Source organism: Typopeltis vanoorti, chromosome 20 (genome assembly GCF_054136105.1).
Source record: "Typopeltis vanoorti isolate ZY-2024b chromosome 20, IOZ_Tvanoo_1.0, whole genome shotgun sequence".
Taxonomy (NCBI): Eukaryota; Metazoa; Arthropoda; class Arachnida; order Uropygi; family Thelyphonidae; genus Typopeltis; species Typopeltis vanoorti.
In genome coordinates, this window is record NC_143568.1 from 54,867,955 (window position 1) to 54,885,959 (window position 18,005).

The 18,005-nt window shown below is 36.2% G+C and overlaps 1 protein-coding gene across 1 annotated transcript in view; it reads right to left on the reverse strand.

Annotated features, from left to right (window-relative positions):
- The window catches only part of LOC150095451 (thioredoxin-2-like), an 84,040-nt gene extending 66,827 nt beyond the window's left edge, over positions 1 to 17,213 (reverse strand). Inside the window, exons 1-2 of the mRNA XM_090410051.1 lie at positions 17,025 to 17,213; positions 7,349 to 7,453 (exon numbers count right to left, since the gene is read on the reverse strand). Of these exons, the coding sequence (XP_090266177.1) occupies positions 7,349 to 7,453; positions 17,025 to 17,048 (129 nt within the window). The 5' untranslated portion in view covers positions 17,049 to 17,213. The remainder of the gene's footprint in view (positions 1 to 7,348; positions 7,454 to 17,024) is intronic.
- Between the last annotated feature and the right edge of the window lie 792 nt (positions 17,214 to 18,005).

Consider the following 18,005-nt stretch of genomic DNA (forward strand, 5'->3'; position numbering starts at 1 on the left):
ACTTGATTGCTTTCTTCACATCTTTCATTCGATGTTGAACTTAGGGCTAGTGAGGTGCAATGGTGGCTGAAACTTAGAATATAATGGCAGCTACATTAAGCCTTTTTCGTGACAAGTTAACTACAGTATGAAGCAGAAGAACTTAAGGAATGTGTTTAGAATCCAAAAGTCTGTTATACTTATTGATAGGTTTATTTTTCACAGGTACTAGTTGAGGTTCAACAGCACCTCTATACAATTCTTTAATATTTCAAAAGTCTCGGTGCAGAAAAATTTCTGAAAATAAGCATATTAATAAATATAGACTTTTGGATTCTTTAGCCTGTTCATCAAGTTCAAGCTCTTTGTACTATAGTAAGCTTGTCATCGAAAAAGGCTTAACAAAGATGCCATTAGCATCTTAAGTCTCGGCCACAATTTTGCAATTGCACCTCAACAAGTACCCAATGTTCAACATTGAATGGGATATTCATAGCTTAGCTCCTAAGATAGCTAATATTAGGAATGCAAAATTAATAACGGAAAAACTCGCATAAAAAGATTATTTAATAGTATATTTTGGCCTGCGTGTCACAGGCATCTTCAGTACATTTTAAGCTAAAATTAAACAATAACTGACAATTCCAAAAAGTGCCACAAAAGTAGCTAATGTAAAATAACTAAAAAGGTCAATAAATTTCCTAACTAAAAAAAAAAAAAAAAAAAAAAAAAAAAAATTATATATACAATAAAAAGGTAGGAAAGATTAGCTGATTTATAAAGTACTATCTCCCATAAAGGGGACAAAGAAATCCATAAAACCTTCCATAAAGAAGTAAAGTTTCACATGTTTCTTTATAAAGCCATTCCATGATGAATGGACTTTTGTGAAGGGCTCGTCTTCTTCCAATGAACTCTAGTGATGATGACATGTTCTGCAAGTCCAGACTGTTCAGGTTCAAGACATTGAATATAAGACTGGTGTTCTTCTAGCTGAATGGAGGCAGATCTTCCTGTTTGTCCAAAATAAGAAAATCCACAAGAGCAAGGAATCTGATAGACACCTGGATAATTAAGATGTGGAAGCCTGTCCTTAGGAGAAGTGAGAAAGGTGGAGTTTTTTTTTCTGAATGGTCGAAAGGCAACAAAAATATTCAGTGGTTTTAAAACTTTTGCTATACATTCACTAATGCCTTGTACATAAGGGATAGGAATGCGCATTATTTCTTCTGTATTGGAAGAGGAAGACATTAAAACTACTCAAAGCTCTTTTGATGAAGGAATTCTTATATCCATTAAATAGAAAGGAAGAAATAATATATCGCAGTTCTTTCTGTAATAGATCGTCTGAAGAACAAAAGGAGTGGGTCCGATGAACCAGTGTTTTAATAGTTCCTGCCTTTCGACTGGGATGGTGTTGAGATTCAGCATGGATATAATGGCCAGTATGAGTCTTCTTTCTATAGACTGAGAAATGTAGGTTACCATCTGGTTGGCGAAGGATTAAAAGATCTAAAAAGTATAACTGCTTATTTGATTCTACTTCTAGGATAAACTGGATCCTTGGATTAAGTGTATTTAACTTAGAGAGAAACTGTTGAAGTTAATCAGAAGAGCTATTCCATATAGCAAAAATGTCATCGACATATCTGAACCAATGATTAGGTCTGGGAGAAATGTTGTTAAAGATACGTTGCTCAAAATGTTCCATAAAGAAGTTGGTAATAGCAGGAGAAAGAGGATTGCCCATTGCTGTTCCTTCAAATTGTTGATACAACTTATTTTTAAAGGAAAAATAACCAGAATGTATTACAAAATCAAATATTTATTGCCAACTTCTTTATGGAACATTTTGAACAACACGAATACAGACTAAGTATTGCTTGATATAACGCCCCGTTGACACCATATAACTGTAGCATATTGAATAGCTTCTCTCTTGGCACCTTGTCATATGCCTTTTCCAGATCGACATAACTTAAATACAGATCTTTGTTATATTCCCATGCTTTCTTGACCATTTGTCATAAAGTAAAGATCTGATCCTGACAGCCTCTATTTGGCCTGAATCCAGCTTGTTCTTCACCAAGCTTTTCTTCCGCAATTCTTCTCAACCGTTTCTCAAGTATACTTGCATAGATCATGCCAGCAACACTCAGTAAGGAAATACCTCAGTAATTCTCACATTCAGTTTTATTTCCCTTTTTATATATGGGTACTATGAGAGCTCTACTCCAATCATCGGGAATTCAACCCCTCTGTCCAGGCCTTTTGAACTATGCAGTGTGCAGTGCAGCCACAGTAAGACTTTTATACCACCATACTTCTGCATTTCTGGTCAAATATCATCTACTCCTGCTGCCTTTCCACATTTCAAGCCTTTGATGGCTTTTTCTACTTCAAGTATGGATATGTATTACTGACTGTATGCCTGTTGAGTGTATTTTTTTTTTTTTTAACACTGTGCTATCACTGCTTGTTTCATTTAGCAATTTTTCGAAGTAATTGCTCCATACTTCAAGGATATCTTTTTCTCCTGTTTTCATGTCACCTTTATCATCTCTAACTCTTTTACAACACTCTTTCCTCCATTTCTAAGCTTCTTCAACAACCTCCAGATATTTACCACCTTCTTGATATTTATTTTCTATGTTCTTGCCAAAGTCCTCCCATGACTTATATTTAGCTAGTTTTACACAGTGTTTTGCTTTCTTACACTTGTCTCTGTATTCTCTAAGAGCAAAAGATGACTTATTTGCCATTAACTTTTGATATGATTTCTTCTTTTCCTTCACTGCCTCTAACCTTTCTGTGTCCACCATGGAGTCCTGATTTTTCTATCCTTGCAGACAACCTCACCACATGCCTATCTGGCTGAATCAATCAGGGTTTTCTTCAAGGCTTGCCAGTGAACTCCAAGGTTTGGTTCCTGTTTTCAAACTCTTTCATTTTTTCTTCAATAATCTTTGTGTATGTTAATCTACAGTTCACATCTGAGAGCTGCTCAACTTTAATTGCTTTAAAACTTTCTTACATGTTATTCTTTTCAATATGATGTAGGCTTTGCTGTGCGGTTACATCAAACAAAGAGCCAAAAGCTTCAAATAACAATATTTTATAATATAATATTTTTTAATAACAATATAAATATCTTATTTTGTATTACAGTTAGCAATGAAACAAATGAAAATTAGGTCTTGTTAAGTTATTATTTAATTATATCTCTGATTTTTATAAGAATGGCAATTTCTTGCATAAGTTGCAAGTTTATAACAGAGGATGAGAGATAAATCATGCCACATGTAGATTGGAATTACTTCACATTTCCGACAGCTGCAAGGCATATCTTTGTGAGTATCTTCATTCTAACTAACTTTTGGTAGGAATAATCAAGTCTATAAAGTTTCCTCTTTGGTTGTTTGGTGCATGTAACAGTGGACAGGTTCCTCTTTGGATTTCTCTTTCAACGGCATGAGGATAAACTGAGCCCGATATCTCAGGCTCAGCTTTCAATCATGCTCTTGCTGAATCTGGTAACAGCGCCAGAAAATCTATCTAATGTAGTAACCCTACCTCTGATGGGGAACCATGTAGTCTTGTCATGAGAGAATGTAGAATTCTTAGTCAAAAGGTTTTGTGTGGAACTACGAAGTTGACAATTATGACAAACTTAAGTGGGAACTTGAAGTAGTCCTATCGCATAAGAAGCTACAAGGAATGAAAGAAGTACATGAGGAATTATCAGGAATTGTTTGAGCGAGGAAGTATCAGACTACATACCTATCTCAAGGAGGATAAACTGCATAGGAATTAAGAGGATAAGTAGCAATATAAAGCAGGAGATGCAAAAAGCATTACCGAAGGAATATAAACAAAATTCATGAGCAATACAAAGCACAGACAAGAAGAGTAACTAGTATAGTAACTCTTCTAATCTGGTCAAATTATGAGAAAAAATTAACTAAGCAAGCCAAGGCAAATCCATAAGTTTCTATCACTATGTATTAGGTAAGTAGAAGAATGATTATGGAAGGATAACTTTAATTATTATTATTAACATCTGATCTCCATAGAGTCAAAAACTCATCGTGGAAGGTACACACGCAACAATGCTCATACAACTCTGCCTCCAACTGATTCAATGCGTCAACATTCGCCACACATGCTCGGGCAATACATTCCACTTATCAACCACTCTCCATGCAAAGAACCTGCTCCTCACTTCTTTGCTCAAAACCTCTATATACAATTTCCAGCAATGGTCTCTTGTTCTACCACTCCCCCTCCCATTCTATGAAAAATCTCATCTGTCAACCTGATAACAACCCCCTGACTAGTTTATATATCTCAATCATATACCCTACCTCCTCCTATTAACGAGACTTCGCAATTTACATTCTCTCAATCTGTTCTCATACTCCACATTCCAAAGACCACTGACCACCTTTGTGAATCTTCTCTGGACCCTTTCTAACATATCTAGTCACTAAGAAAACCCAGCACCCAAATCTGTGCACAATAATCCATGAGGCCTGATTGAAGATTTACACAATGGCATCATAACCTTCTTGTCTTCTTGTTTTTGCATGTCAGGGTCCACTGCATCATTGCCATTATTCAACGTGACATCTTCGCAACTTGTGCAATGTGTACCCTGAATTTCAGGTCCTTGTCCACCACCCCAGATCTCTCATCTCCTCTACATCCTTTAAAGTCCCCCCCACACACACACAAAGTGTATACTTTGCATCCCATTACTACTTACCTAAAAACAGTCTTTCTAACGTGTAACAACTTCTGTATAGCACAATGGTATTCTTCCATCTTGTGTGAAAGGGTGTCCCAAAGCAGGGTCTACCAGTCCTGACTTGCCATAATTTAGGAGAAACAGATCAAGGTTGGTATTCTCATATGTGGTTTGAATGTGCTGTCAAGATTATATTTATTAGAATGGATATAAAGACCAGGGTTCTAATCCCATCTTAGAGATAAGAATCCTCATCAGGAATTTTTAACTGAAGGTGAGTTAGTCAGTTTCGTATGGAGGTGAATGGTTTCCTCTTGAAAACTTGGGTTTTTCAAGGAATGAAAAATCATCCTGCAAAACAGACAAAACCTGCCATAAGAATACACAATTAAAACAGACATTATACATTTGCTTCATAACCTGAGTTGCTTCAGCCATAAATCTAAAACAACCAATCACCACTACCACTGAAATGGACCTTGTGTAGAAGCCCTAGCTAGCTAGGGTTAAATTTAACAATCCACCTTAACAAGATGTAGGACCTCCTTTCACTGCAATGACTGCAGCAATTCTATGGGGCATATTTTCCAGAAGCATACGACAGCCATCAATGGGAATTTCTGGCCATTCTTCCTGTAGGCATATGTTGCAATCCTGGACTGTTTTGGGGAGGATGTCCCTTGACCTCACCCAACACGCTCTAGTTCATCCCACAGATGTTCTACAGGGTTGAGATCAGGGATCTCAACCCTGTAGAACATCTATGGGATGAACATAAGGCTGCTGCTATAATTGAGTGCTTTGTGGACATAAATGTCCACAAAGCACTCAATTACAGCAGCAGCCTTATGACTCTGTGCTGTCTTGCTGAAAGAGACAATGGTCAGTTTTAGAACGCCACAAAGTAGAAAGCATTGTACAGCCCAGAATTTTCAGATACCTCTCAAAGTTCGATATTCATGGAACCACAAACAGAGGTTCAAATGTTCACGGGGCATCTGCTCAGCAGAGGGCATAGCATGATCCACTGCTCTATAACAAAACTTTCCAAGCTTCCATGTCCCACTGTACACATTCTTTGCACCACTGAAGGCTATGCTGCATGTTCGCTCAGAAAATGTGGGCTTGTATATTGAAGTCCTACCATGGAAACCAATGTTGGAAGCATCAGTGCTGAATGTTTTGTGCAGATTTGTGTTCCAGTTAATGTCCGGAGCTCTGCATTCAACATGGAGACTGACAAATGGCAGTTTCACATAATTATCCTTCGTAGTACCCTACAGTCATGTTCGATGAATGTGGTGGGATGTCCACTGCAGGTAGCACTTGCAGTTTACTCCCGGTGCTTCCATCTCAGTATGGTATCACTGACTGTTGACCTGGTATAGCCCAATTTGTCAACAATTTCCCGAACAGATAGGCCTTCAATGCGTCATCCTATCACAAAGTCTCTTTCAAATTCCATCAGTTCCCTTCTTGCAGCCATTTCACCAGGATACAGTTGCAGTGACTTGGAATCATCATATTCCTCCAATTTATATGGCTACAAAAACATGACTCATTGCATAGCAAGATGCACCTTGCCCATGGAGAGTGTCTGTTAACTTCTTTCCAAGCATGTATTTTCTTAACTAAGTTACTTCTATATAGAAGTTTTTGGCTTAACATCAATTGCCTCAGTATCCCATGTTTTTGCATAATGGGACATTGAAGCAATCGAGGTGAACAGCTTCTGGGACCTTTCTCATAATGCATAGCAACATGAGTATTGAGTATTATGGAATACCACAACCATTTGATGTGAGGCCATCTGCCATCTAAAGCAATTAGCCAGTCATAACGCTGATATAAAAACATTTCATTGGTGAAGGAGTAAATTTTTTTTATTATGCAAATAACAGTGGGTGAGTGGAATGCATTTGAGTGTGTTGTGAATGTTAGGAGTCTGAATAAGTTTAAGATTCAACACGATACATTTCTGGTTGAGTGAGACTTCCTGTGATAAGTAACTCCATTTAATAATAACATCATATGCTGGCCTGAATGGCACTGGAAAACACCTCTGTTCTCCAAGCTACAGGATGTGGAGCTGAATCCCACTATGGCACAGATACTGTAAATAGTTTTAGGTGGCAAATTATTTTTTATCACTTGGTAAAAGATCAGCATCCTAATTACTGGATATATGAAGCAGCTTGGAAAAGTGACACAATTGGTCTCAAAAGCAATTTTCTAATTTTTTTAAATTTTTATAATGAATCAACTACAAAAGCATTTAACTTCACACATATGATGCATATCTATATAACATTCACTTAGCAACATGAATGATATTCAAGAATTAACTTCTTTCCAAGCATGTATTTTCTCAACTAGGTTACTTGGATATAGAAGTTTTTGGCTTAACATCAATTGCCTCAGTATCCCATAACGGGTCAGTTTATCTTGCAGGATGAGCAGAAAATCAGGGTATACAGATGGAAGAACTTTTCATCCTGTTCTTCCTTCAAAGGGCATCACCATTTATTCAATGAGCCATGGAAGCTATTTATTTATTTTTAATATATTTAAAATAAAAAGAAATACTATTAGAAGAGAAAAATATGAAGCTCTATATATTACCTCCATATAAGGAGCTATCATCTTACAAGGTCCACACCAAGTAGCATAAAAGTCAATTACTACCAGCTTTTCTCCAGCATCTTCCAACTTCGCATCAAAATCAGCCTACAAAGCAACAGGATAATAAATCAATTTTAAAATATATATATATATATATATATATATATATATATTCTTGATCTTCTACTCGGTTGTAATGAAACATTTTAGAGAATAAATTTTAAACGACCAAGATAAAATATTCAATTTTAATGATACAACTAGTTTCAGCCTTCTTCAGGTATCCACTAAAGGTAGAACACAGTAAGAAAAAACTGAGAATTACAGGCAAAAAATACAATACATAATTGACACAAAAATGTATTTTTCCAGTCGTTCTATCTAACGTGCTATTGTTTGTTGTATGTGTGCTTGCAGGTTCTCGTGAGTGCCAGTATTGAACTGCAGCATGGCTATAAGGGATGTTATAACTCAAATTGCTGTTCAAATGTTCAGGATCAAGAAGGATTTCTCTGGACTCCACGATTTTCCTTTCAAACTCATCACTACAGCGAAAAATGTTTTCGGATTTATCCCAGCAAACTGAGTGACTCTGTTGATCGTGATGAGGGTTATTAGAGAAAAGAACATGACTGGATAGCGCAGATGCATGTGATCTTTTATAGGAAATGTCTCTCTCTCTTATGCTCCTCAATATGCAGTTCAACAGATTTGTAAGTCTGTCCAAAATAAGGATTACAGTCGCACCATATCTTATAAACACCTGAATATTTCAGGTTATGATGAATAGGCTTTGGATGGCTTATAAGAGAACAGACTTTAGGGAGTATAGTGAAAAACGTCCCGATGTTGTATTTTTTAAGGACTTTAGCCATTTTATTGGAGACTGAACTAATGTAAGGTATTGATAGCTACCTTTAAAATCAGTAGTTTTCATAGTACGCTACCTAGGAGGATTCAGAAGAAATTTCTTAATTTTTTCCAGAATATCCATTTTGTTTAAAGATAAGAGAAAGTTGTTCAATTTCTTTTTGGAGTTCATCTGGTTCATTTAAAAGAGATCGTGCTCTGTGTCCTAAAGTTAGAAATAGTTCTGAGCTTTAGTGGTGGAAAGTGATGAGATTGACAGTGCAGATATCTAGCTCAGAACTATTTCTACCTTGGGGGGGGGGGGGGGGGTTTCCTTTCTATATAACTGTGCTCGGATTTGATCATCAGGATTTGATAGGGATAAAACTAACCTTGGAAAGGGTGCAGAAGCAGATAATGAAAAGGAAATCAGGATACAATGCTGGCTAGAGGAGAGGCTAAGGGCACATGGGTAGCCAAGTTTGGCAGGTAGAAGGAGAGGTGATATAAGAGAGGTAGTTACAAGGTTGACACTGAGGAGAACAAAGGGAAAGGGTGAGGATGAGGAACCATCCTGGGGAGAATGGAACTGCCTGTTAGAATAGCAATATCACAAACTGTGAAGGAGTTAAGGGTAGGGTAGTATGATAGAAGGTTGTCTAGGATAGGTCTCCCTTGATGAGTCTTGTTACTTAATGGATATCCTGAATAATATTTCAGGACACTTCCACAGAATGAGGACTCATCATAGGAGACTTCTACCCTCAACACCACATAATGCAGTATCTACACTCTATAATCCACTGTTTGCATTACACCAACATTACTAACATAGTACTTGTGTCTTATTTGCATGTGTTCTCTAGCCAATTTATTTATTCTGCAGGATGAAAAACCCAAGTTTCCGGAGGAATAAACCCTGCTACCTCCACATGAGACTGGCTAACCCTTCAAATGAATTTCTTCAAGTTGTTTTTATTCCTTAGGACAAATGACAGATTTGTTGCAGACTGTTTCCACATCTCTGTGAGTTGTGAAAATACCAGTTCATAATGTAGCATATGTGTTGAAATTAATATTGGATAATTCAAATCTGGTTACAGCAATACATTCTCTAAGGTCAATTTCCATGCATAATGCTCTATTCCACATTAAAACTGCAGCCCACTCACTGCAAGGAGGGTACATATTCTTTCACTCTCAAAGATATTGATGTCATTAAGCAATGACATCCTCTCATCCTATGTGCACGTAACTGCTTTATGTACCTGAAGCCGAGATCCTCCATTATCCAATGAAGCGTCGTTCTTCATAATTCAGCAAACTGGAATCACTGCTGACTTCGACAATCATCTTGTTCAGTCTGGGTTACTCATTCCTGAATTAAAAAATGCATAAATCTTTCGGCAAATGGCACACCAAACAGTCATAAAATCTTGGCATCGAGTGCTTCGCACTGGATTGGCCAAGTTCTAGTCCCTGCTATGCAAACTTCTTTGGGTGCTGTCTTCAGCATATCTGACCTCTTTTTTTTTAATAATTTTTCACACTGAAATGGTTCTCTCTAAAACACCGGTCAGCTTGTTCACCATCACTGCACTCTCTTTCTTGGTCTTTCCAGGATGTAAAGCTCGCATCTTCATGCAAACATTCATCAAAATTTGCTTTGACTGACTCAATATTTTCCCATGAGAATTTCAAATAAATCTGAATTTCGATTGCAATCTGAAGTCGCAATCGAAATAACTCTCTCATCCGACATGTTGTTTGTTCCGATTTTGAAATCATGGCATGACCATGGAGCAATGCAACTAGACAAAACAATCAGCTAATTTATTTAGTTATTTATTTTTGTGGTTTAAATAGTATAATTTTTTAAATGTTCTGTTTAATTAAAAAAAAAACAAAAAACTAACATATCATTTTATGCTCACCAATATATTAAATGCATCCTAAGAAAGGGGTGGGGACTATTTTCTGTTGATGAAATTGGCCGTTTTCCATGAGGAAGTGATTTCCTGCAATCTTAAAGTGGAACAGAGTGTATGCATTTTTAGTGCAATTTTCTTTTTAACCTTAAGAACTTCGGTATAAACATTGTCCCTACAGCTATGTTCTCAAGTGGAATTCCTCACTGATAATTTTTAAACTCAACATTGCATTCTTGACTGAGTTCAGGAACACATCTCAACCATAGCTTCTTCAGCCTCCAACTATGAAATAGTGCTCATATGTGTGTGCTAACATACCCAAAATCTCTCCAAGAAGAAATGAGAAACAAATAAACTGGGTCTTTGCTCTGGAGTCCAAAACATTCTGGCTACTTCAAGCTGCAAAGCAGCAGTATTATAGGCCAAGGAAAACAATTTCCACCTTTTCTTTCAGGGGGAATGGACACCTCAACCCTTGCCTACATCAGTTCATGCTTAGGTAGTTTTCTTCAGTCTAATGCCTGGAGTCGCAATCTAGATCTACTAACACACCCACCGACCTGAAGATGTAGATAGATGACTGCAATGCTGCAGACCAACCAGACTTCAAAGTTTGGCCATACAGCACATTCTGGTGTCGAGATTTGATAATACAAAGATCTCCAATTGCAATCAGATATCTTGTACTGGCTGACTGAGTTCAGGAACACATCTCAACCATAGCTTCTTCAACATCCAACCATGAAATACTGCTCACGTGTGTGTGTGTGTGCTGACATACCCAAAATCTCTCCAAGACTAACTGATACTACAAAGAAAGCAATTTAATTCAATTCTAGCTACCAGTCAACAACCATTTATAATCCAGCTCCAACCTCACTAAACTTTGCTTGCTTTCATTCCACTTACTTTCCATCAGTTCCTATTATATTAGTCAATCTCCGTGTATTTGTAGATTAATATTTTGCTGATTTATTTTCTTTTCCAGAAGTCTTAATTATTAATGAAGCAAACTAATATGACAAAGAAGTGAAAAAGAGAGAGACAGAGAGAGAGAGAAAGCAAAGCATGAAGGAGCAAAATTGTGAAAATAAAGATTAGATTTTGTGTTGTAATATACTGATATAAGGTCCTGTTGCTAAGATAAGGGATATCAGTAATGCTATAAGGATGCAGATCATTAAGGTGAAAGAGATGTTTATTTTGGTACAAATGATTTAGCAGGTGGCAAATGTGGTATGCAAGAAGACATGAAAGAGTTGCTAGTGCATGCAAAAAAGCAGTGAGAAAGTAAAAGTTGCAAGTCTGTCGTCACAGTATGACAGAGATGAGTTTAAAAGGAGAGCTATGATCACTAATGAGTCAGTCTGCAGATTGTGCAGGAGGAATGGTGCAGAGTTTGTGGATTTGTGGAGTGAGTTTGATGGAAGGAAGGTGGATTTGGTGTCAGGGATCTTGAGAAAGTGTCCTTCAGTGAGAGTCTGGAAATACAAAGTCAGGGAAACTAGAATGTTTAGTAGGGATGCAGGTGAGCATGGATGCAGGTGAGCATGGATGCAGGCAACCTAGAAGTTGGTAAGTGGGTGAGTGATCACATGATGCAAAATGTAGCATCCCAGATTCACTTTAATCAACTATGTAACAAGATGTAAGGAAAACTGTGGGAGGAAGGGGTATTGTAGTTTATTTATACTAATGCCTGAAGTATTCAAAATAAGGTTGAGGAGTTTGTGGCTTTAGTTAGCACAACTTGGCCAAAAGTTATACATTAGTGACCTGTGGTTGACCGAAAATGATATGGTCACAGGAATAAAATTCAAGGGATACAGTGTATTTGGAGAGAATAAAAGCAATAGGTTGTTTAATTTTGACAGTATATATCAGAACACAGAATTATAAGTAAATAATTATTTATTGACTTATTGCTGATATTTCGCTGGTGTTATAACCAGCATCTTCAGAGCACAAAAACACACTTTGTCACAGTACACGACACTACAACATGGTGTAACAAAGGGACTAGTTTAAAAAAATTGTAACGGGCACATTAGGTGCCCTCTATCTAAAAAAAAAAAAAAAAAAAAAAAAACAGAGAGAGAAAGCAGGTACTAGTTATGTCTTAGGATGACTGTCTCCCAAATCTTAGGCAAATTTATACAGCCATATTTGTTGAGATTGGGAGTATGTTTCAAGGCTTCTGTTGCTTCTAAGAACAATCTCTGACTTGTAAAAGCTTCTGTGCAGTACTTTTGTTTTCTTCCAGTAAATTTTGTGTGCAGGGGTTATCCAAAGTATGGTCTGCTAGGCCCGACTTGCCAGAGCAATAGTGCAGGATGTATCTTTTATGTTCACTGATGCAGATGTCCACAGTTCTTCCTGTTTGACCGTAATAAGCTTGATCACACGAGCAGGGTATTTTGTAGACTCTTGGATGTGATAAAGGAGGGATGCTGTCCTTGGGTGAATGGATGAGAGTTGCTAATTTGACACACGGTCTGAATACGCTGCGTAGTTGATGTTTATTAAGAATTCTAAATATTTCTTCTGATGTGCCTTTAATGTATGGCAGTGTTTCCCAAATTTTTTCTATGACGGAACACTTCACAAATCCTGAAATTTTAACGGAACACCTTGGTTCGAGTCGAGTATCATTGGTAATTCAATGTAAAGCTGAGTGCACACTATCGCTGTGCTATTTAGCACAGCGATAGTGTGCTGACAGATATAAGCACAATATCGCTGTGCTATTAAGGGCAGCACACATTGGCCTTAATAGCACAGCGATAGAAGCTAATGGGACTAAATATGTAACCGATTGCTGCTATAATCCAGGAAGTATATGGGAGAATATAGTGATATGCACTCACAAATTAGCATGACGAGTACAGGTTGAGTAATTATTATGGGAGATTTTAACTATGAACATAGATTGGGAGGAGGAACGGTGACAGGCAGGAAAGGAAATGGAATTTTTACAGCAGTTGATAATTACCTGGGGCAACATGTAATGTATGGGACAAAAGGTTCAAGAGTGCTGGATGGGATCACTGCATCAGGGAACTTAACACTAACCAATCTAGCTATGCTGCCTCTGCTTGCAGGAAGTGATCATGTAATCTTGACCTAGGAGATTGCCAGTTATGTAGAATTTTCTAATAAATATGTGGAATGAAAAGGCAGGTGATTATGACATTGAGGAAACAGTTTTCAGCAGAACAATGGCATAAGAATTTGGAGGGGGGGGGGAGAGATGTTGGTGCATGGGAGATGGTCAAAGAGTGTTTGAAGAAAGCAGCATCTGAATGTATACCTAGAATCAAAAGTAAAAATCAAGTGGGAGTTAGATGGATGAATAGCTTCATTAAGCAAGAGTTAAAAAGAAAAGGTTCTGGAGGAATTATAAAGAAAAAGGTGATCAGTTCACCCATGAGCAGTATAGAAGGGTGACCAGTATGGTAAGGAAGGCCAAAGCTAATTATGAGAAAAAGTTAGCTAATGAGGTCAAAAGAAACCTTAAGGAGTTTTCTTTTGCTATGTAGCAAATAAAAGGAGGAATGACCATGGAAGGATGACTTTAAAACAGTGCTGATGGTGTGGAGATAACAGAGCCAAACTAAACCAGATCTCAGAAGTCATGGTTAAGGTACTAGAGAAATTGGTGAAAGACAAAATTCAGGACTAGGTAGATAGGAATATGATACTCTATAAGGGACAACATGGTTTTGTGCAGGGTAGATCTTGACTTAGTAATTTGCTTACTTTTTATAATCAAGTGACAATGATGTTGGATAAGGGCAATGGCTACTCGGTGATATATTGCTAGACTTTGCAAAAGCATTTGATAAGATTCCACATAGAACTCTATTATATAAATTGAAGCAAATGAGGATGGATATGAACTGGTGATTTGGATTAGAGGGCGGCTGATGGACAGATATCAAGAGCAGTTTATGAAGGAGTTGAGTCGGGAAGGCAAGTAACCAGTGGTGTAACACAGGGCTCAGTTCTTTAATTTGCATATCAATGATATAAGAAATATTCAGTTGTTTGCTGATGATGCTAAACTGAAGAGCAACAGAAGGTGATGCAGAGATCCTGCAGGAAGACAGACTAGCAAGGTGGAAAAGGTAAAAGACAGCCACTTTAACATGGCCAAGTGTAATGTGATGCATTCTAGGAAGAAATCAAAAGCTGTGTACTATATTAATGGAACTGAATTGCAGTAAACTGATGAGGCCAAGAATCTGAGTGTGATTGTGGACATTGAGGTTTAGACAGTATATTGCATAGGTGACCAAACAGCACATCTGATTACATAGTTGTTAAGGAACACTTTGACAAGCAGGGATAGAGAGGTTATTGTTTTCCTATATAAGGCTTTAATAAGCCCACATCTAGACTAGTGGACATAGATCTGGACTCCTGAATTCTGTGGCGATGAAGTTATGTAGAGGATCCAAAGTGAGTGACAAAGATTGTGACAGGTCTGTGGAATGCTCCCTATAAGAATAGACTCACGGGTCTATAGGCTTAAAAAATGAGCTGAGAGATGAAAAAGAGGAGACATGATAGAAACATTTAAGTTATTAAAGGGGTTTTATAGAATTGACACTGAAAACTTTAGTACATGGCAAGAAAGGGGAGAACAAGGTGTCACCATTGAAAATTGTGTAAGAATGTGGTAGCAAGGGTTTTATGACTATTTTTGCTTGGAGGGTGGTGAATGAGTTGAATGGATTGCCAGAGGTGGTTGTGAATACTTCATCAGTGAAAGTTGTGAATAAATGGATCTCCCACGATAAGTTCGACTCCATGGAGATACCCGTATTATAATAATAATAACATTAGAGGCTACCATATTTGAAGTATACTCCACAGGAATTGGTAAATGAATAGGGCTTTCTTTGTATTTCCTTTGAAACCAAACAAAAATTAATCCATATCAAAAAAATAAAATTTTTAAAAACAAATATTTTTATACCTGTGTAAATACTTTTCATTTTCCATAATTTATTGAATTTAGTATATGAAGATCTTGCCCTTTAATCCTTATATAAGCATCAGTAGCTGTTCATCTGTGGATAAAAGATTTACCAAGATATGAAAATTTTGAAATAACTTTTTACATGTTCAACTAGTGTGAATAACAATGTAGATTGTTATTCACAGTGATTCTCATTTTTTAACATACAATTTATTAGTGATTAGTTCATCTTTTATACAAATGCTTTCTGATATAAGAATTTTCATGGTTACTAATGATCAGACTTGGCACAAGAAATTCTCTTATTGATTTTTGATATGTACCTTTCTGGGACATATAAAAAATACTATGATATTACTATATAACTACTAACTTCCTATTAACAATTTTCTTCCAAATTAATCTGTTATCAGATCTCTAATACTGCCAAGGTGCAAAGTGTTAGCCTCACCTCTCCCATTTTGTTTAGCTGGTCTTACCACTTTAATTTGCTATTCTCACATATTTTTGAATGTTCTTTCTGCTATCTTCATATGAAATGAAATATGAAAGGAAAATATGAACATTCTTTCTACTATCTTCATACAAAAATGAAGATAGTAGAAAGAACGTTCATATTTTCCTTTCATATTTGAAAATTTTTCCTGCATGCTAGTTAAGTGTTTTTGCTAATTTCTCTTATTCCATTATAAATGTATTCAACTGGCATTTCACAGTGACAGTTTTACTCATTCCATGAACAATTCTTCACTTTCCTATAAATTTGTAAAAACATGCACCACCAGTCACCACTATGTGTGTGAGTAAACGGCTGTAAAACTCATATTTCAGCCAAATACCGGAATCTTTCTTTTTAAAATACATACCTTCGCCTGCTTTAGTTAATGTTCTGGATATGGTAAGTATTAAAGAAAGTAGCTCCGCCTACCCTTTCAATATAAAATCCGTTCGAGGTGTATGTTTATTTGAAATTCAAATCTAGAGCATCTTTTTTCAACATTTACAGCTATCCTGTCCTTCCAAAAAATTTAAATAAAATTATATTAGAAGTAATTTTAACAACAATTGAAATAAACCAGAATGACTTCATAAATAAATAAATAAATAAACAAACAGAACATTTTGCGGTAATACGTGAGTGAAGTAATTTACGTGCTATTAACGAGGTAGTTTGACGACACAATAATTACTCTGTTACTAATTTACTAGTTTTGCTAAATTGCCAGCTAGGCAGTATATTAATTATTAATACCAACATTTGCATGGAAATTAATAATAAAGATGGGCACACACGCTCATCTTTATTATTGTTGCCAAGTGTTCATGAAAATTTCTTTGCTTGTGTAAATAATAATCAGAAGGGCAAAACACGTTTTTTTTTTTTTGGTGGGAGGGGATGAGAATAACGGCATATACACAAATATACCCTAAATATAAATAAAATCACATAACAATATTATATATATATATATATATATATATATTACAATAACAATAATTATTATTAAATAAATATATAATCATATTCAATATTCTGTTCTTGGACTGTCCGTAAAATGTGATGACCACTAATAAAAAAATTTTTCGTTGATATTAATGCGCATTATATTATTATATAAATAATATTATTCTTAAGCAAAAAGTCCAGGATATTTCGTGCTGGACGATGAGACCAATTATCACATCACATTATGATATGCCATGTATATATATGAAAAATATTTCTCTTAGGTTACACTGTTTTCGTCTCTGCGCTAACTTCGATTTCTACGCCTAGGAAAATAAAAGCACTGGGGGAGAAAAAAGAAAAAAACGCGACCAGCAATCATTAATCAGTTGAAAACCGCTTGGTAATTGTAAACTCACCAAAGGAAGAAAATGAAGCAGTAGAATTCATTCATTTTTTTCTTACCTTGTCAGTAACAATATGAACCATGATTATTACACTAACGCAAATAAACCAAGTTAACTGATTTCTGAAATACTGCTTAAATACAAAGAAGTAAAGTGGATTTCACACACACCGGCAAGGGCCACTCCTACAGATTTTAACGCTAAATATCCAACGAATTTCCGCGATTGGTTAACCTCTTAGGAAACACTGCACGGGAAAAACGTAGTGGTACACTTCTCGGAAAAGATGACGTACCTTAACGGCTTTAAGTAAGGCTCTATATAGAGCCTTAGCTTTAAGGAAATAATTAACAAAAATGCGTGGTAATCCCTGATGTGTTACTTCTGTTTGCGCAATATTTTAACAAAATTGAATTCCCTTCAAAATTTACTATTAAATAATATAACCGATGACCGCTTTACAATAAATCACCAAAATGTAATTAAGTTGTTTAATCTTTTTTAAGCTATTCATTATTAAAATAAGCTGTGTTAAATTTACTTTTAGAATGTGTAAGAGCTCAAACTGTACTTAAAAGGAAGTCGTATAGCTTAATATTTTATATTTTATTTTAGGGAACAGTATCACAGAGTATGAGATCACTGTAATTAAAAAAAAAAAAAATCGTTTGACAAGCGCGCAGTTAGAAGAACAATGAGACACAAATATTTCTATGGTTTATCAAATCTTCATTTAAGCTCCAGTATTGCTACCATTTGCTCCTAAACATTATTATTATTATTATTATTATTATTATTATTATTATTATTATTATTATTATCACCACGTGACACCTCCAAGGAGTTCAAAGACTCATCGAGGGAGGGCATCTACGTCTATTACTCTCTGCTCCCAACGTTACCAATCATACCAAATCGCCACTAACGTCATCATCATCATCATCATCATCATCTACACCAATGCCATCTACTGCCCACCACTACTAGTATTTTTGTCTGTAAATTGCTTGTGTTCTCAAGGCCAATTTGTCTGCATGAG